Genomic DNA, 20737 nt, shown 5'->3' on the forward strand with positions numbered 1-20737 from the left:
GCGGCTTGGGGCGTCCGTGCGACACCCGTCGGGCGCGGTTTTGGGTCGCTGATGTCGGAAGCAAAACTTGCAGTTGCTGCCCCGAGACTCTTATCGCAGCGTAGCCGAGGGTTTGGAGGAGGAAAACAAATTTCGGTTTTGTTTGCTTCCTGCGATGGCCGGTTCTCAGCGCACAAATCAGCAAGGCTCAGGCAGGAAAAAGGAAATCAAATAGAAAGGAAAGAGGCGTGTGGTCACTTCAGAACTAGGAGGGGGGGGGGAAGCAAACTTGATAAACAAAATTAATTTGCTTTACTATAGTAAAGAAAGTTGGTTTGACTTAATTTCTGATTTTATGCTCTGTTTAGATTCCTCAAATAATGGGCTATAATGATTACCAAAAGTGTCCCATCCGGCAAATTTCTATAATTAATATTTTTCATAGTCAGAATTACACACGACAAAGTAAGTAGCACCATTTCAGATTATGCATTTCTTCTTAGGAGAATTAAAATTTTGGCAGTATCATGACAGATCAGCGGCCTTGCTGGTGCTTCCATTTCAGCATCAACAAAACAGAAAGTAAGAGTATCTGGGAGAGCGAGCTGTTAAAAGGAGCCATTTCTGCATTGCATGAAGGACCAATGCTGACCGCTGCAGACAGCTTTTCTCTGGCAGAGGAAGAAGTAGGCAGCTGCCGCTGCTGCCGCACATACACAACTTCTTCACCACGTTGGGCATGGAAAGGCTTGTTCTTCTTTCTCATCTTTTTTTTACACAATGCAATTTGGGGCAGCACATTCAAAATCTTTATTTACATAGAAAATAAAAGCAGTGGGCTCTGCGTCATTTGAAGGCTACATAGATCAAAGTCCTCCTGTGTTTCCAGTGCTCAGCTTTTTATTTCCCAGTGCTGACCCCCAGGTCAGGCAGTGCCACCAAACACACATGTCCTGTGGTCTCGCTCCTCTTCTGCATACTCCTGATGCTTCACTGGTCACAGCATTAGACACACAGAGTAGGAGGTTGGCAGCCACCCGTGAATGCTCTCAGGGTACAGCAAATGATAGCCATAATGAGAGGTGGGTGGTAGGCCTTGATGTCACTATCCCAGCAGTTATTTATATGCTCTTTTTTATCACTCCCTCCTCTCTCTCTCTCTCCCTCACTCTCTTATTCCTCGACATCTTCTGGCCTACAAATCCTTGTTTTTTTCTTTCTCATTAAAAGACACAAAGTGATCAAAGCCACTCTCCCTTGTCCATTCTGTTGGTGGAAAGAGGTTGCCTTCAAAAGCCTTCTACAGGCAAAGGTACATTCCCAGACACAGTGTGGTCTGGGATCGGAGGAGTGGCAGGAGTCCAAACCATCTTTAAAAAAAACCCAAACAAACAACCCCATGCTACTGTACCAAAAAGGTACCACAACTGACCTCCAGCTAGCAAGTACAATTGTACCTGCTGAGCAAAGGGTAACTACACTTTAAAGTCAGTCATACAAGTTTCACCTCTCTCATTTCAGTGGAAGTACACCAGGAATCTGGAGCAGGAAAAAACATTGGGAGATGCCAACAGAGGCACTGAAAGGTCAGCAGATGTGCAGTGCTCCTTGCAGATGGGAATCCCAAAGTGCCATCTTAATACGGCAATGGTGTTTGCGCAGAGAGAAGTCATTTTGTTCGTCTGTTCTTCCACTCAGCTCTGACCAACAGCAGAAGAAATACCTAAAGTTCAGATGTTCCATGGGGTTTTGGTTTTCTTATTTTTTTTAATATGTCTGAATGTTGATAACACACAAGTATATGGAAAAAGTAGATGATATGGGTCTGTGTAACAGGAATTGCACTGAGAAGAAACCCTCTGGAACAAAATGAAAGTCTGACATTTCAAGTGTTCTCATTACAGGAAGAAAATAAAGATAGAAGTGAAAAACTCTTCCTGCACATAAATGCACCAGTGGGAGAGCAGCTGCAGTCAGTCCCTCATGCCTGGGGTTTCCAACAGTGACAGAAAAGGGTGAGGAAAATGATTGAGAAGGAAAGAAAGAGAAAAGTGATTAGGCAAGGCCCTGCTACTCAGGGACCCAGGAATGTTGCTGAAGTACTTCAAGTGGGGTGAAGGAAGGAAAAATAGTGCAACCCAAATTGACTTAGGAATTACAAATTTAACTGTTCCCTAAAATTGACTTTATGGAAACCAGTTCCCTCCTTAACTGAGAATTGTCTAATTGTTTGCACTGTATCTTCATCAGTTTACTTTGATGCTAGTGTCTCTTTTTAAAACACCAGAACATTTAAAATAAAGTCTATCTATTGATGAAATTCTACATTTATGCCCCCTCCCCCAAAAAAACATTATCTGTGATTTAGGTACAACATGAACTTTCATAGGCCCATTCACTGGCTTCATTGGAGCTACCTCCCAGACCAGTATGGACCAGGACTTAGAAGTATTTCCCAGTCTTGGGCTTCAATCATCCTTCCTGCCTCACACAGACACTTTCTTTGATAAGAGACTAAGACATTCTACACCGCTTTGTGGACACCCTCACCTTGCTGTTACCATGAAGGAATGCAAGTTCCCAATTTATTTTGAATCACAATGCCTGGAGTGAATGTCATGAGTACCTGTCCCCTTCCTTCCCCCAGCCCTGGGTACCAGGGGAGTCACACCCCCAGGCTTCCCTTTACCAGTCTCTGTTCAATGCATCTAAGCTAATGAATAGTTCACGTCCCTCCTACCTACTGAGGGCCTCAGTGACACCTCCCTGCCAGGCAAGGAGGGATGTCCCTGCTGTGTAACAGCACCCATGCACAGATCCCCTCTTCCCCAGGACATCTCAGCCGGGAACTTTGATGGTGGCTCCTCAGCTGCCTCTTGCCATCCCCAAGAGTGGCCTGCCTGACCCCGTAAGCGTGCCCTGGTCACATATGTATATTTATACACATTATACTGTTATATACACATTTATATACTGTTTACCAACATTAGCTTGGGCACTGGGGCTACATTTATTTGGGAGCAAAGAAAGGAAAGGTCAGATGCTCCAGGTCTCTATTTCTGTTTTGGCAGGTTCATGCTCCTGTGCAGACATCCAGACAGATCAGGGGAGTCCCGGTGAGGTGCAGGAGCCTGGCTTTATGGTGAGACTTGGCAAACAGTTTAAACAAAGGTGGTAACATTACAAAGAGCTGCTCTGTGGCCTGTTGCTACACCATGGCATGCCAGATTAGCTTTTGAGTGGGTACCTTAACACTGCTACCAAAGTAAAGATTTTATGAAGAGAGGGACTGATGCACAGAGGAGCTTAGGGAAGTACATTAGGCATTTAAAAATGCCTTGGTGTGGTTATGTCTGAATCCCCATCAACATCTCAGAGAGAGGGGAGTTTGGGGCAGCAGTGTCTGCAGGAGGAGTGGAGAGCTGGTGGAAGCAGGGTGGGGAAGGGGAAAGCCAGGCACCTGAGAGCAGGATGGTCCCCTGAGGTCAGGCCACAGTCAGAGGCATGTTCTACATCTGCATCAGCCCCAGTCCTAGCGCTGACCTGCCTTTCCTTTAATGCTCTCTCTTTTTTCCTTTGTAATTTCTTTCAATTCCAAGAAAGATAAAATAGAGGAGGTAAGTGTAAGGAGCATTAGTGGGCACCATAGGAACATGCGAGAGGGATCAGTGGAGAGAGGATCAGAGGAACAAAGGAAAAGAACCACAAAAGATGGAGAATCCTAAAAAAGATGTTACTGAGGGGGAGGGGGAGAGAAGAAAGAGAGTCTAAAAGAAAAGACGAGTCATATAAAGAACAGTGGATCAGTAAAGATGAACTCAAAAAAGGTCATAGATTTCAGGTTATACATTCCTCTTGGCAAAAAGGTAGAAAAGTAAGTTACATTAAATATGCCATTGCCACATATCTTTTAACAAGGAAAGGAAGAAAGGAATAAAGAGATGGTTACAAAAGTTATATGAATAATGAAATGCCTCATTTATCTGATACACATGTGTAAGAAGCAGTCACAATGTTAAGAGGAAGGGTGGTAAATAGTATCTCTTTTGAAAGCTGACATCTGTGATCCATCTAATGAGAGATTTCAAAATCTAGTCAAATCAGAAAAAGAGCCAATGAAGGTTGAATGCAGCAGAATATATTTTGGGAGCTAAGAAAAAGTACAATAAAAATTGTGCAAATGCCACTAACAAGGTAACATTTACAACTGTGTCTTAATATTGTTTGATATTTACTGTCCATGTCCACACTTATAAATAAGGACTATCATCTAGCATTTGAGCAGGTTCTCAGACTTTATTGTCACAGCAATTTCTCTTGAAAATTTACACATACAGATCCCTTGTGACAAATAGTGATGATGCTACTCACTCTCATTCACGCATTTGTGTTAAAGAATCAGGCCAGCAGATTTCTCAGTCTCACCCACACATAAAGATACCCACAGGCAAAAGAACTACAAGTATTTCACAGGTTAGAATCAAAAGAGAAAAGTGACCTTGGGAAAAGAGAAAGATGGTCTGAAAAATGAGAATGCTACTCAATGGACAACTGAAGATGCTTCACGGACCCAAGAAGAGCCCACTACACACAAAAGGGGAAAAACCATCTACATTTTACTGCAAAGGATCTGGGCATCACTGTGACACATAAGTTGACACGATTCAGTGGTGACAATCTACTGCAAAAAAGGCAAGCCCCATAGTTGTATATACAGACAGAAGTACAACAGTAATCCTCTGCCCTCCTCCTGTAAAACCTGGATAGGAGCCCTGCTGCTTGCTCTGGGCACTGTCCTCCAGGAAAGCTGTAACACCCCCCAGCCTGGAGGAGAACAATGAAGTCACTCAATGCTTCAGAAAACACCAGTATTAAAACCAAAGGAGGCCATAATGTTGCAGTGGTCATTTATGTATTTGACCAAAGGGTAGGAAACATTTTATTATAGTGATTGTAGTAGCCTGGGCAAAAATAAAGGGATAAATTGAAGGAAAGAAGATTTAGTTTAGATATTAGGAAAAAACCTTCATAGTGGCAGAGATAATGATTGTCTGGAGTGACTCTACAGCCCTCAAGCCGATGTCGGTACAAACAAAACCCATTTATTTGTACACATGTCACTTGAGGACTCCACAGTGCAGAACAGCATGAGGAGGGGGAGCCTGGCCTCAGAGAGATTGTCCTCTCTTCCCCTCTGCCTCTTTGATATTGGAACTTCAGCCCATTTTCAACTCACAGGAGACAAAAGCATGACTCTGTTCAGCACAGTCAGATCAAAAGGCAGATTGCTATGATTCACAGCCACTTAGTAACTTGCTTAAACAAATTGCAGACACAGAATATGTTCAAATAAATTGTTGCTAACTTCCCTTGAACATTTTGGGATTAAAACCTTATTTTATATAGGTCCCTATAGATATTAACTTTCTTTTAGCAGAATTCCTGTGTTTTATGCACCTAAGTTAATAAACCCAGTGTTAGTTTCTATGCACCTCTCTAGCTAGAAGGGACATTAAAAATGCAATTTTAAAATCTAAATTCATACACCTGTTAATCACTTGGCGTAAAGAGAAATAATTGAAAAGCCACAAATAAATCACTGGTCATTCCCAACTCCTCATTCCAGTTACTTAAAGAAAACAACCTTCTCTCACTTTAGTTGTCAGCTTTGGTTTTATTGTGTTTTTTTAAATTGTTTGTTGTTGGGTTTTGTTGTTGTTGTTGTTTTGGGGTTTTTTTGTTTGTTTGTTTTAATAAATAAACACCCTAAATGCATTGCTATAGGTCTAATTTTCTGGAAGTGGTTTTTGTCCTCCTATTTGTTATTTCTTGGGGGACTATTTGGCATTTATATCTCATGATTTCAAACAATATTTTAAGGGTGCAGTTTGAAAAAAGCTATTCTAGATATTTGGTATTAATCACTTTCTAGCTGCAAAAAAGTTGTTGTCGGGTTTTAAAGGGCCAGTCACTGTTGACCTTGTCTGATTTTTTGGGTTTTGGTTCCAACTCTGCACAGCCATGGCCAACAGGCTGGCAGCCCACCAGCTGCATTCAGCCTCTCTTGCTCTTAATTACCCAGTTCCCCAGTTCTCCTCCCTTGTTGGTTCTGTTCTGGTCACCACAATTAATTCCCATTTCTTATTCCTGTATTCACCTTCAGCTCATTAATTTTTGGCCAGTTTCCACTGTTCTTTCTGCTCAGCATTTTGCAATTTCTCTCATCACTGTTTAAGGCCTTTTTCCACCCTCTTCAGTTTTGTAGGGTTGAAGGACAGTTTTTAATTGCACCTTATAGAAGAATGGGTGAATATTTTGCTTTTGTCAAGTAGGTGCCAGGGAAGCTCCCATCTCTCCCCCTGGTCATTTTCCTTCCCAGGCTGGTCTGGAAGCACAAAACCATCTCCAGGGTGCAGAAATGCCAGCACACACTTCTTAGCCCTGTAGTTTTAAGAGCTGTTTTATGTATAAGTATGCATGAGGAAAGAGATTGATGAACCCCAAATCTCAGATGGAAGTTCCCAGCTCCAAGTGGTTATTTTAATGAATATTACAATTAATAGCACCCAATGGAGGGTGTCTTTTAGCTTCCTGGGCAGAATCAGAAGGCACTGTTGGATGGCTCTTCCCCAGGACACGAGAAATGTGGTCCCTTCAGACCGGGGTTCTCTTTTGGTCCTTTTTACCTCAGCAGACTTGTGGCCTCACTGAAATTCCTAACACATGTATCATTGTGTAACCAAAGTCATACTTCAGCTGTTTGGTGGTTGTACAAACATGTCTTAATCTGAGTTAATCTCAATTCTTGGAAGTGGATCTTTATATAAATTTGGAAACAAACACTTAGCTCTTCGCTGTGAGGAAGTAAAAGTAAGTTTCTGCCTACTTTTGGAGTTTCCAGTTCCAGTACTGTATCACTGGCAGATGATAGTGATCAGGTGAAGTATCAAAAAGACTGCACACAAACCCTTTAAAAATCAACTGGTGGTAGGATAGATTTTTTGGGGGCCAAATTCACTCGTGTAACAGTGGAGTTGCATCACTTGAAACTAAGCTCAAATGAAACCTTAATACAGCTCTCTGACTACTTTGAAATCCTTATTAGTAATGCATATTTTTACTTTACAGACATTGTGTTAAATCCTGTGTAAATACAGGGAAAGACAGCCAGTCAATAGAGACTTTATTGAAAGGAAAGAGCTAGAATAAGTAAAGAGTAAGTTGGGGAAAAAAAAAAAAAGTATTTCCTAGGGCAAAGTGGGCAAAGTTACATGAAATACCTAATGCATGAATTTGAAACATGAGCTATTTGAAGGTAGTGATTCTTTAAAGCAGACACTGGTATCTAATTAGTTAACTCCTAAGGCGAAGCAGGCAATATACCAGCTGATGCAATTGGTGGCAGCAGGAGTTTGGAAATAAATATCTCTATCTGGCACTGAGAAGTGATACAGAGCTCAAATTTCTGTGGATTGCCTGGCCCCAAGTTTATGCTTCAGAGCTCACATTTCCGTGGTAAAGGAAAATTAAATCTCAGAGTTTAAGATCTGGGGTTCAATGTGGCTATTTATTAAAATACATCTGGCCTCCCTAGATTGTGAATATTTTGAGTTGACCTAGATGGAGCTCTTGATAAAATCAAGCTCTCGTGGGGCATTTCCAGTGTTTTCTGATAAAAGCTTTGTAGAACTGTGCTAACAAAACCTAAGACACTTTAAAAGCAACCTAGCTAGAAACCAGAAACACAGTGGCATGTGAAAACAAAGAACAACCAAAAATCCCAAACCTCCGGAAACCCCAATTGAGCAAAACCTGGGAGATTTATAATGCATTTTATATGGGGTTTATTCAAGCTCCCTCTTTAGAGATGCTGCAGTCAGGGCTATGGTGGCACCAGGCTACTGACAGAGCCAGTGGAGAAGTGAGCGCTCCCTGCAGAAGGAAGCCCAGCTTCCTTCTGCCCACACTGCTCTGTGCAGGAGCCCTGTCCCAAGCGGCAACAACTCAGGTAGGTATCAGATGTTAAATGAGATGACTCTAGCATTAATGCATGCAAATTTATTTTCTGATTGTGTCTGTGACTGTCCCACTTTGTGTGTGTGTGTGAGGATGTGCATTTTTAAGTTTGGCAGTCCATTTGAAACAAGATTCCTGTTTCTCAATATCAAACCAAAGTCAGTATGACAGATGGTACTAGAGTTGGCTGTCCTGAGTCTATCCGGTGCATTGCTAAAAAGGCATGTTTGTCCTATGCACCCTACGATGCCCTGGAGGTATCAGCATTTTGTCGTTTGACTTAGTTCCCATCATCACTTTTCTATCCAGAGATTCTGCTTACTATCCTTACATCACCTCTATCAGTCAAAAGCGCTATTGCTTAGGCCAAGCAGAGATTTCTGATTCCAGCTTAGTTTCGTTTCAGAAGCTCCATATCTGCTGTCTCATTGTCAATGTCTACATGCTCTCATAAATCTGTCAGTAGGTCTCTGTGTGAGTAACCTTAGTGGTAGACATACAACAGCACACATGAATAGGGCCTTTGAATTAAAATGACAGCCGCCTGCATTCCTACCCAAGGTTTGCTCTACAGACAGTATCTTAGCACTCCCAAACCACTACCTTTTCAGCTTAGAATGTTGCATTGTATCACAAGTGACAACAAGGAGAAAGAAACATTGTCCTTCCTATTTAGCAAGTATACACTTGTGTTCTCAGACATCTTCGTCCATGTCCATTCCTAAGGAAATGCAGTTCAGTCAATCTGGCCGTGGGTAGCGACTGAATTGATGTGCAGGCTGCCCTATTACAGAATAGGCCTAGCTTAAAGAAAGGTTTGCTTATGTGATGATGAGCAAGATGGAAAGGTCTCTGCTGCTAGCTTGATAAAAAGAAAATAAAAATTAAATGATAATCAATAAAGTGTGTTTGATTAGGTGTCACTGAGAGAAAGAAAAGGCCATTTCATGTCACTTTTTAGAAAGCACAAGGTGTGTAACTTTTGGGGATGATTTTGCTCTTGGCTAATCTTCAGATTCAATATTAAAATCTCAAACTTCCCAAAGGAAAGAGATTCTGCATCTTTTAATGAAAGATAAAACAACAATATAAACATACACAAATTTACAGAGAAAGGATCAACTTTAATACATCTGGAGTAAAAGGTGTTCTTTTTTAAATATGGTATAAAAATAAATGCAAGAAACATTAACAGAGAATATACAGACAACAGACAAAGACACAGGCTTTCTTTCTCAATGTGAATACATCAGTGAAATGAAACCTTCTGTGCTAATTTATTGTGCAATAAATGTGATGCCATATGTATATTTATTAATATATGCATTTTTTACATTTCTTCCAGTTTTTGATTGACGTATTTTTTTAATAAACTGTGCCTAGCAGAAGCTTTTTTTTCACTGTACTTGAGCTTGCAGAAAATAAAAAGACACAGATCCAGCTTGATATGAAGGAGGAAGTGAGCAGACAGTTTTCGAAATGGAGGCATCGAAAGGCTAGAGAGTCCCTCGGAGTCTGTAATGCCTTAGTATACACAAAAGAAAACAAGTCAGGTCCTTGCTCATGCAACATCTTGTTCTACTGTCCTCTGAGTCAGGCAATCAGTGAGCTACAAAGTATGTATAATGATTTGAGTCTGCTTCCATGCTACAAGGTGATCCTTTTAGTAGGACTGCACTAGACTGGTTAACCTCTTTGATGTGAGCGATTTCCCCTGAGGAAAAGATAAAAACAAAAAACAAAAACAGAAAACAGAGGCATGATCACTGCAAACCTGTTCATCAGCAACCACTTAGTGTTGCCACATCACTGTCAAATAACTAGGGGCACCAACTGGAGTCTGTCAAATCTTAAACCACAGGAAGCCCTTACGCTTAGACACCTGCACTGCCAGCCAGCCAAATTGTTTCACAGAATAAGCCAGCAAATTTAAAGGCCATTTTAGAATGAGATTGCTTTTGGCTGATGAGAAACTAATGTTGAAGTTTTTGCTGTCATTCATACCCAGAACTTGAATAAGGCTACTACAAGCAAGAGTGCCTTGTGCTACAAAGATGAATGTGCAAACTACGGTAGCTCTGTCACAGAAGACAAAGAGATACTTTAAAGTTAAGGTGTAAAGTAAGAGGCAGATTGCTATAGGCAGGAGAGCAGCTTTTTCAGGAATGCAGCTATTGGTTTGCTGAGACTGTATTTACTATTTTTAAGGAACACTGGTCAGGTGTATTTCATGTGACTGCTTAACACTGCCTTGAAGGTGTTTGGATTTCCACATTGTTATTTTCCTCATTGTTCCTCCTGTTACAAGGATGCAGTTTCAGTTTTTTAACAAGTTCTTTTAATAAGATATGACTGTCCCAAAAGAGTTAGGTCTACGGCGTGAAGAGGATGGTGTAGGGTATGTCACTATGGTATATTTCAGGCAGATTTGAGCTGTATCTGAGCCAGACAAAAGCCATGAAACCACATTACAGGAATTATCTCCCCTGAGGCCACATAAAAGGAGTTAGCTCTCCCAGGGCCATCCTACTGCGACTCTGATCCAAAGAGGCAGTGCTGGCACAGCAAGCTGACATCACTCCTCAAAATACCACAGGCATACCTTGATAATGTAACATAAATAGATCATAAAACATTAAATAGAAAGTGGCTCTAACTCTCCAGTAGATATTTAATACTTACATTTATTGTATTGTTTATTTTAAGTACACAACTCAGAAAAATAAAAACTTTCAAGGAGACTACAGTAAGAAATACTGTAACCACGGAGAGATGCTACATTTTCTGCAGTAAATAGTAAATGAACTTATTCTGCCATATCAATGAGTTGTCAAGTCATCTGCTGTATTTTAACTCAGTGGAATTACACAATTCAATATCTGTTGTCATGATCAATTAAATTTATGCTCACATGGATCTGTAAGTTGGTTTTGAGCATTTGCTCAAATGCAATGTATCAGAGTGGTTCTTCACAAAAGGAAGAATAACTATTTTATTCTTGGTGCTCTGAAATACAAGTTGAACAAATTATGATGAATATTTTCCCTACAATATAATTTTGAAAGGAACTCATGATCTGCAGCTAGACTGCTCATCCATCAGGTTCACCATATCACCTGAGAGTATTAATACTCTCTTCTTTAAAAGACGGAAATGTCCTTCCTGGCACGCGCTCATCTCTGCATCTAGCTTTAACTGTCACTTTCTACCTACATTAAATTCACAGCTTCTTGACACTTGTTAAACCTTAAATTATGTTTTCCTCTAATGCAAGAGGCAAGCTGTTACAGTAAGACATCTTTTCTTTTTAAATAGTCAAAAAATTCTCAACAGCTGTGTGGCACTGGAATACAATTTAAAACAGCATGTCCAAAATGAAGTGTTTTGTTAGATGATTCATGATTGTCAGCCCTGGACATAACCTCAAAAAAAAATGAGCATATGCTTATCTTTGCCTTTCATTAAGTTATTTGTGCTTAATTTTACAGGTCTACAGGCCTGGCTACTTTCTGTAAATATGTATAAGTTGTCCTTAGTACTGAACTACATAAACCAGTTAATTTAAACAATTAAACCAGGAATTCTCTATTAGTTATTAAAACAATTTGCTTATTGCCACATTGGAAAGCTGTGAAAGCTCTCGTGGGATAAAAATCTGTGAAATATTTTTTTTTATTCTTATCTGCAACAATTACTTATTTAGGACTTGTAAATTCCCTGGAATTTTTAGATTAACCATAACCAAATTCTAGCATCTCAGGAATGAATTGTGATATCACATAAACTAGGCCTTTTGACCTAAAAACTAGTTGTTAGTTAGTTGATCTGACTTGTATAATCTTATTCTATGTATTATTTGAATTTTCCCCTATAGGCCCAGTGAGCTCTCATGACAAATTTTTTTCTGTATTCTCTACCACTTGCTCCCTGGATATTGCTGGTCTTTGGATACTTTTTCCTTCTAGGCTCTACAGTGATCAGGATTTCTCTGGATGGTCCTCTCCTCCACATCCCCTCCCTGCCTCAGAGAATATTACACTTCTTACAGATAGGAATTCTCCATCTGAACAACAACATATGCTCTTTTTCCAGGTATTAGTAGTTCTAATTTATCTTATAGTTGGAAAAGTGACAGCTTAGAAGATACACCCTCCTTAAGAGATCTTCTTCCATGTTTATTCTGAATCATACTTAGTTCTCTGACTGGGAAAATAATACACAGAAGCCATAGCAGCCCCAAATACAGAATTATCCTACCTTTTTTATTCAGATCTGCAGGGATTTGTTATTTTCCAGTTTACAGAATATTTCTTTCAGTGTCTGTTCCAGAGTATACTTCTACTTTAGCCCTGTATAGTAGGGTTTTGTAATCATCACTTCTAGGAGATTTCCAGATTTACTCAATTTATAGACAGATATAAGGATCATCCCTTGTGGGTCATAATTTAAGAGCTGAGCCTACCTATTTCTTTCAGATACAATACTAATAGCATTCCCATAAACTGAATTTTGATTTGGGAAACTACATTTAATGGGCCAGTTTTGAGATGTGTAGCATATGAGTCATCACACATAAGAAAATGTTTCCTCTGCCAATAAGATTAAAGAACAGTTGGGAAAAAAGAGTTGGAAGAAGTAGTTGACAGTTGTCTGAAGAATGATCCTTAATATTTTCAATGTATTCTTGCCATCAACATTTAGGAGCATGTGGCCAAATTCTAAACAGGATTAGGATTTTTGGCTGTATTGGTGCACTTTGGACACATGAATTCAAACTGTTTAACAATGTTACTAATAATATACAAGCCAAAATGAAACCCCACGTTACATAACCTGAGAAGGGAGCCAGAGTATGAGGAAGCAGCACAGCAGTTAGTGAACATCTAATATGAGATCCACTGACCCCAGTGTTCAGTCCCTACATTAGTGTATTAACTGCTTAACATAGTGTTGTCCTTCCAACTGTAATTTTAGAGAATTTAGGGGGAAAATTTCAAAGCAATGGGCAGATGTATGAGCTGCTAAAAATACAAATACACTGACTGACCTATTTAAGCAGCATGACACTAACACCTCAAATAATCCGGCAAACAAGTCAGTAACCACCTCAGTATGTATGGGGCTTACAAGAAATCAATAGCAAATGTATATAGGGGCTGGAGCTGAAATGTATGGTAGAGGAAGATCAGGTCTTTTCCTTTTAGAAGATGAACTATCTTCCTTTCTGCTAAGCAACCTCAGTGGCACCTTTTTCATGTTTCCTTATTGCCAGCTCAGATGCTGCTCCCCAGGACTGATACTGGTAGAACTAGAAATGAGAACTCCATGCATCTGATTGGGAAACAGGGAAACAGTGTGAACCCCGCGGTGAGCAAAATGAGATGCAGAGCAAGAATTGACCCTCCTTGCTCTCACTGTTCCCCATCTGCTCATGTGCGACACACCTGCAGCACTCCAGCAGCTCAGCCAGCACCGGCAGGGAAAGCTCCCAAGTGACATCAGAGGGCACCGCACACAGAGTCGGTATATAAACAGCCCCTGACAGAAGCACATCTGGAGAGGCACAGGAGCAGAAACAGTAAGTCCCTTTCCAAGATTAGGCAGCCCTTTCTCCTCTAGCATGGGGGACTTGCTTTAGCATCACTCAGGGGGTCAGAATTCTGCTCCAATTTCCACCGCAGCACAGGACGCTGCTCTCAGGCACACATGCAGGTATATTTCTCTTTCAGACATGTAAGAAAGGGGAGAGGGTTAGCATTTACTGAATTTGGGGTACAAGTTGTCAGCGCAGCTGCAGCACTAAGTGGTTGCATTCCTTCTGCCTATCACAGGGATTTGCAGTCCTCTGTTCATTTCTTATTAGGACCGTAGAGTTTCTTGGAGCAGTCCATCTACAGGAGGCAGTGGCTGAGCAACTGTGTTCCTATTTTGGCTCATTCCAAACTGAGTGACACTCGATTTCTTTCTCCTTTCTCACCAATCCTTACATTTACTGATGAGCTGCTCTCATTTGTGTTTAACCTACAAACTCTAGCCAGATGGGGTGGTTTGAACTTAAATAACCATCTGAAGTGTGGGGTAACACATAAGATTTTCCAAGGCACCAATGCACTAGACAAATATTTTTAGTGTGTTTGTCCTAGACCTGACCTCAGATTTCTATACCACTCTGCAGTTCTCATTCTTGAAAACAGCTTAAGGCTCGTGTAGTTATCAACTGAGAAATGGCAGACACTGGCCTAACACCCGAACGGTACGCGCTGGCTGCTCACTTAGACGAACCTGGCTGTGCAAGTGCTACTTCTCAGCTCTTCTCTTCCAGCACAGAGCACAGCAGCTTAGCTCCAGGCACTGCAGAACAGGACAAGGAGGCCAGTGTTCACTGGTGTGTCCTATGGATGCTTTTTTTTAGTTTCCTCATTAGCCTGGACATCAATCCTAAAAAAATTCTAAGACTAGATTTTTGGACTAAATTTTTAGTCCAAAATAAAAATCTCAATTATTTCATTAAATTTTTTTTTAGTCAAATATCAATAACTCATCACTTTACTGAAAGGTAAGAAACCTTATTTTCTACAAATACTTATTTTTATTATTGTTCTGTATTTGTCAAATAAGAAGGTCTGTGATTTTTTTCTGACTAGTTATTTTTTGGTTTAAATTTTAGGAATAGCCTGTATGTAAATTCAAAAGTCCAATTAGGATTTCTTCCTCGACTGTACATTGAACATGACATTCCACAGCTGATACTGCATTGAAGTTCATTCACAATGTTATGCTTGAGAAAAATATATCCCTTGGCAAGATTTCAGGGCTAGATAGACTTCTGATGTGGCACAGTAGGCCTTGTGTACATAAGTTCTACTTGTTCATACAGAAAAAATTATTGGTTAACAGATGAAATTAATATATTATCTGCCTCGTTTCTCAATAAAGGGACAGATCTTAACATATTTGCTATGTCATGTTACATGACATTGGACTGAGTCTGTGAAAATATGCTGTGTTCAATGACCTTCACATTTCACATCTCATGCACAAAATGGTCTAATTTTGTTGGTTTGGAGGGGGAAAATATCAAAGGACATTTATCAGTAGGTTCTTTCAGCTAAGTGGGAGAAGACAGCTGGACATGGTACAGATAATGTAAGATATAATGGTTTCAAACTCAGAGTTATTAAATGGGGTCTTGTTTATGAGGTTATGAGTGAAGATAATTACCAGCTGATGGCTCTCTCGTTTAATACATGAACTCAATTTGGTCTGGCTGTATTTCCATAAAACATCACAAACTTGCAACAAGCACGTTTTTTTGCCTTCCCTATAACTGGGCAGCAATAGATAAAACTCTAACACTGACAGGGGCATCTCAAGCCTTCACACCACGTAATGATGGAGTGTGTCCCCCGAGGCAGCTCTGAGGAGGAAAACTGCACCGTCTTACCCTGTGAACTTGGTTCCTGGTGGGACAAGAAAATTTTCATGGGGTGAAATGAAATTAGCCCACGCCCCTTGCACTGAGATGTCTTTGTTTCAGGCTTTCAGGCTTCCAGACTGGTGATCACAGCTAAGCACCAGGATAGTGCTTGCAAAAGCGTTCTGCTCAGACTACCCATCTGCCACTGTCACAAATCCTGAATTCCTGAAAGGAACTCTTCTCTCATCAACATTATCAGTGAATATTCAGCTGTTTTCTTCTCTTCAGATGTTAGTACTTGAGGTAGAGGATGTTCCTGATTTTTTTAATTTTTTAATATGGATTTTTTTCCCCATGTGAATTCTTCAAAAGAATTTCAGTTCTTAAATTCAGTTTTTAAAAATAGCTGATTTCCCTCTCTCTACTACTGTAGCAAGCAATGACATTCTCCTGCTCCCTGACTTACGCATTTAGCTTCCCTATTCACTTCCTTGGGGAGCTGCAGGTGACTAGAACTTAATTATTCCCAAAGAAAAACCTGAGGGGCTGAGCTGGCAGGTGAGGAGCACAGAGCACACTGTCACTGCTCCCCATGCCTCTCAGAGGCATGACACTTGTGGTTGCCTCCAAGATAACGCGGTGTTACTCCAAGACAATGGACTTATCCAATGGCATCATTCCAGTAGTGCTGAAGTGTATGTGCTCTGTATTTTCATGCAACACCCATTAGTGTGAATAAGTGAGACAAACCAAGAATATCTGTGCTTACTACTCGGAGGTACACTATAAAGTGTTTGGTAATAAATATTACATATAGCAAATGACAGTTTGCTATTACCTTATCTATATTGTACGTGAATGCAGACCTGTTTCCAACACTATTCATGTTGTGTGTTGCAGACCGCCAAAGGCATTAGCAATTTTGCACTATGAAATCTACAAAGCAAGCTAAATAGCCATTGTTTTTAAGCTGAGCATTTAGGGCTTTCATAAAGTGCACCAACGTATTGTAGAGTTTTCTTTCCAGAAAACTTTCAATGTCAAAGAAATGCAGAGCTGAGCCGAGGGAATTTTTTTTGTGTATATAGCTCCACTTCTATTTTTTCCCCATCAGACTAGAATTATATTATTATATCATTATCATTATATTAGGTTATTTTAACTTAATTCAAGGAATAGTACAGATTAACAGTACAGTTTAACAAATGCTTTCTGTAGCAAGTATAACCCACTTTCAATTATTATTGATCAGGAGCCTCTTATAGTCTCCATCTTAACAAATCAGGTTATGAATTACAAGGTCATCTTCTTAGGTTCAGTCCCTAGACACAACCAAGGTTACTTTTTTTTTTTTTTAAACACTTCAAATGGAAAAGACTGAAGTCCAATTTAGTTCAATACAAACCCACTTTGACACAAGTGAGAAAAAAAAACAGTGAAAATTAGTCTAAATTTTCTAAATCATCAGAGGAGAAGAGAAACTGTAATTTTCATCCTACTAAATCATTCAGAGATGACAGCATTTATCCAGGTTGTAGAAGACCTGTTTCACACCTATTTTCTGTATTAATCAGAAGAACAAATCTATACCACAGTCCCTCACTTCACAGTTGAACAAGTTAATCAGTACACTGTAGGATATTCCAAGAAACATTTCCCTCATCCCTGCTGGTTGGAACCGGGGTAGATAATTACATATTAGAAACTCATAACTGAGAACAAGAACAGAAGAACAAGGATGCCTGGTGGCAAGGGGTCCTGGAGCAGTGGGTGATGTGAATTCAGTCAGCTTGGAGAAAAGGTTTGCACTTGAGCATCCTGACATTCTGGATTAATTTGCAAGGCTCAGAGCTGCCGATCTAATAGAGAATATAGATCTAGCAGTGACATGTGTTATTTTTATACCTGACCCGACTTGACAGACTCCACCCGGATTCACAGGTAGTAGTTTGAGGAAAAGCAAAACCACAGTTTTTATTTTTTATAGCTTGTTCTGTGAAAAAAGAATTGCCCTCTTCTACTGAAGTACTAATGCTTCACATCCAGAAATCCTCATTCCCTCTAGCTCACAGCTGGTTTATTTGGCCTGTCTTGCATCTCTGGCATCCTGCTATTCTGGTACTTCTGCCCTGAGATTAGCACGATGAAAATCAGGCACGCCTGCAGGGCATAATGCTCCAGTGTTTGTGCACAGAACTGCTGGTTTATCTGTAACGCTGTTCTGAGAGGGATAATCGGAGACTCATTTTAGTGCCTCCCAGTCTGTCTTCACTTTTTCCCTTTTTGTCCTGTATTCTACTCACATCTGTCCACAGCTTGCTACTTCTCTCCTCATAGCCACCTGTTTACATACTCTTTACCAATTCCTGATCTGTGAGCTGTTTAAACTCCCATGAACAAACCTAGTTATTGCAGCTTGCCAGGCAGTGGCACTAGGAAAAAGCCTGGCTCTTGGAGGACCCAGATGCACTATCTGCTTTCTACACTCTCTTTTATTAACATTGTCTCTTTTATTAATATGGAACTTCCTATGGAATTATCATGTAATTATCATGTCTAATGTTATCATGTACAATGTTGTTTTATAGATCAACCTGCTTAGACAACACACAAATCACACTGCAACATGCTATGGCAACACCACCATGCAAAATATAGGGGTTTTTGTTTCAAACATTGGGATAGTTTCCTTTGTGGCTGTTTATTTACTTTTTAGTGTCCTTTACTGACTTTGTTCCATTGAATCCAAATTTCTTCCTGATTACAGTGGATTCAAAGCATATTACAGGAAGCCTTTACCTATAAGAAAGTAGTTAAAGAATTACAGTTTTGTTTTAACATGTGAGATATTCCCACAGCCTTACAAAACTTTGTTCTTTCACTGCATTTGTTTCTTTTTTTTTTGATTAGAAAGTATACACATAAACATATATTTTTAAATACTTCGGAAAATACTCATGAGCCTCATTATACAGGAGGCAGTTTCTGAGAACTGCTTCTCCTTCCCTAGAAACTAAAAAACAAAAACCATGATCTTTGCTGAAAGCTCTCATATTTTTCATTTCAACGCACACAGCTCCACTAACCAGGTCACAGAAAAAGCCACAGACGCACACACACACAGCAGCGTCACCTGCACAATTCAACAGACAATGCAGACAAACTTGAGTATAATCCAAGATCTTTCTACCTCTTTTCATAACAGGTTAGTGCTCGCCCTCAGTGTTGGTGTACAGTTTTTATGGCATGGGAAAATAGGGATGTTTCTGCCCTACAAAAATAAATGCGTTGAATGCTTTAGTTTGAACTTTCACAACGTTAAAAAAAAAAAAATAAAATCCAAAGAAACTGGATAAGTGAAAAGAATCCCACATATGAGGAAATCAGTGGATCTTTTGGCAGGTGGCACGAGAATGCCCACAGCAAATTTACCAGCCTTCATTTCTTTACCTTCATGAAATAGCTTTTGAAAATTATATGTTAAAAAAAAAAATCAGTTCTTGTAGTCCATTATCAAAATGAAATCCCAATTAAACCCTTGCGCATCATCAGCATGAATTCTTTGGTCCTGAAGAAGCTGTGCTAGACATTAAGGAAGATGGGGAAATTGTTATTGTTTATTTTTCCCTGTGCCCAATTGAAAAAAAAAACCAACCAACATAGGACAAACACTTTTTTAGTAAAATAAAAAGGAGACAAGTTGGAACTCCAATGTATTCAAACTGTGTTAGACTGAGTATTTTGGGAGGCACCAGAAAAAGGAACAACATCAAACAAGTTTTCACAGATTCTTTACTACAATTAAAAAAAAAAAAGTGACGAATTTCATGCTTCCTAATGCAAAAAGAATGACTCCCAAAGGTCCATTCCTCCATGTGTGACTATTGAGGTCAGTGGGAAGGGGACTGGGGAGGAGGAGTTGTAATGAAAGTACATTTTAAAGCTGTCATTGCTAGGAAAATTCATAAATTGTGATGAACACACTTTTAACTGTCAGGTTAGAGAAGCGAAAAGGGAAAGTAGGGATCAATGAGGGGAAGGGGGAAAGGATGTCCCATCAGATTTACTAGTCTTCCGAGGCAACAAACTTACCACATTGCGTGTGAATTTCTCAAAAGATGTTCGACGATCCAGAGTGTTTTCCAACTTAAATTTAAAATAAATAATAATAAAAAAAAAAACCACAACAGAAACAAAAAGAAAAACGAGGGGGAAAAGAAAAGCAAGAAAAATGGAGTAGAAAAGAAGGATTGATGAAATAATGGACTGCAAAACAAAGCTTGTATAAATCAGGAAGCAAACACAAGTATGAAGCTGTAATGGGACTCTCCAAAACAGAGGATGGGCAAAGCAGGTATCATATTTGACAAAAGTAATTTTTCAGAGGGGTCAAACCGGTTTTAATTTAAAAGAAAAACTGAAAATAAAAAGAAATAATGAAGTGCACATCTTGTGTTAATGAACTGACATTCACAAACTTAAGGACTTCACACGGACAGTTGTAGCTTTCTGGTATTTTCAACATCTCTCTCTATATTGGATCTTCAGAAATCAATGTTTGAACAAAAAACAAAATCACACAGTACTTTCATAGAATTTTAGGTTGTCATAAACAATAGAATGCTACGGTGTTAATAACTACCTTGCTCCAGTAATGATCGGGACCCTGATTTTGCAAGGCACAGGGCTCCCAGCTGATTCTAGGAGATTACTCTTTAGAGCCCACTAATAAAATTATTTATCATTATAGAAATCTGCATTGCACAGCTGAGCCACATACTCTGGGCTGTGTCTCTTCAGAACTCATTTCGTAATCTGGACTTTTCTAAGCATATATTACATACCAAGACATGAGCCTCTGTTTGCCGAAGTGTGACATGATCAGTCTTTCAAGTCAGTTGCCTAACCTACTCAAAACTATTCATGTAAGGGGAAAGAAACAGAATTAAGAAGCCCCTATATTTATAGTCGAAATTAGAAGTTATTAATAAGAATAAGATTGTTTCTAAACACATTCTGTATCTTTTATAGGTGGAATAAAGAGAACAACAATTATTACATAAGTAAACTTGCAAACATGAAAGACTATTCTTCTGGGATTTTATTTTATTTTTTTTAATGTATTTGTAAAGCACTTTTCAATTTAAGGTGCTTCATAACAGAGAAACAGTACAATATGGGATGTAAAAATAAAAATAAGTTTTGCTAGATTGACTTATTGAAACATGCCCGCATGCAGGATATATACACATATATGTATATTGAACTCCTGTGTGTATGTGACCCTCCAAACACGCCAAGCTGGTCACCTACCAGATATCCAGT

The 20737-nt window shown here is 39.6% G+C and overlaps 1 protein-coding gene across 14 annotated transcripts in view; it reads right to left on the bottom strand.

Moving 5' to 3' along the window:
• Positions 1-20737, bottom strand: part of RGS7 (regulator of G protein signaling 7) — a 258562-nt gene that overhangs the window by 8123 nt on the left and 229702 nt on the right. The window contains exons 16-19 of one of the 14 annotated variants that reach the window (XR_003397985.1): positions 19505-19558; positions 18603-18683; positions 18122-18211; positions 9503-9519 (exon numbers count right to left, since the gene is read on the bottom strand). The exons of 1 other annotated variant lie outside the window; for it this stretch is intronic. Coding sequence is in view for 8 of the 13 variants with exons in the window: in XM_026844728.1 (XP_026700529.1) it covers positions 9361-9519; positions 19505-19558 (213 nt within the window). In the remaining 5 variants the exon portion in view is untranslated. Of the gene's footprint in view, positions 1-9045; positions 9710-18121; positions 18212-18602; positions 18684-19504; positions 19559-19588; positions 20330-20737 lie in introns of those variants that run through there. 12 more of the 14 variants (XR_003397986.1, XM_026844732.1, XR_003397987.1 and 9 more) reach the window with 12 other exon arrangements.

Source organism: Athene cunicularia, assembly GCF_003259725.1.
Source record: "Athene cunicularia isolate RWA chromosome 3 unlocalized genomic scaffold, athCun1 chr3_part1, whole genome shotgun sequence".
In the NCBI taxonomy this organism is placed as follows: Eukaryota; Metazoa; Chordata; class Aves; order Strigiformes; family Strigidae; genus Athene; species Athene cunicularia.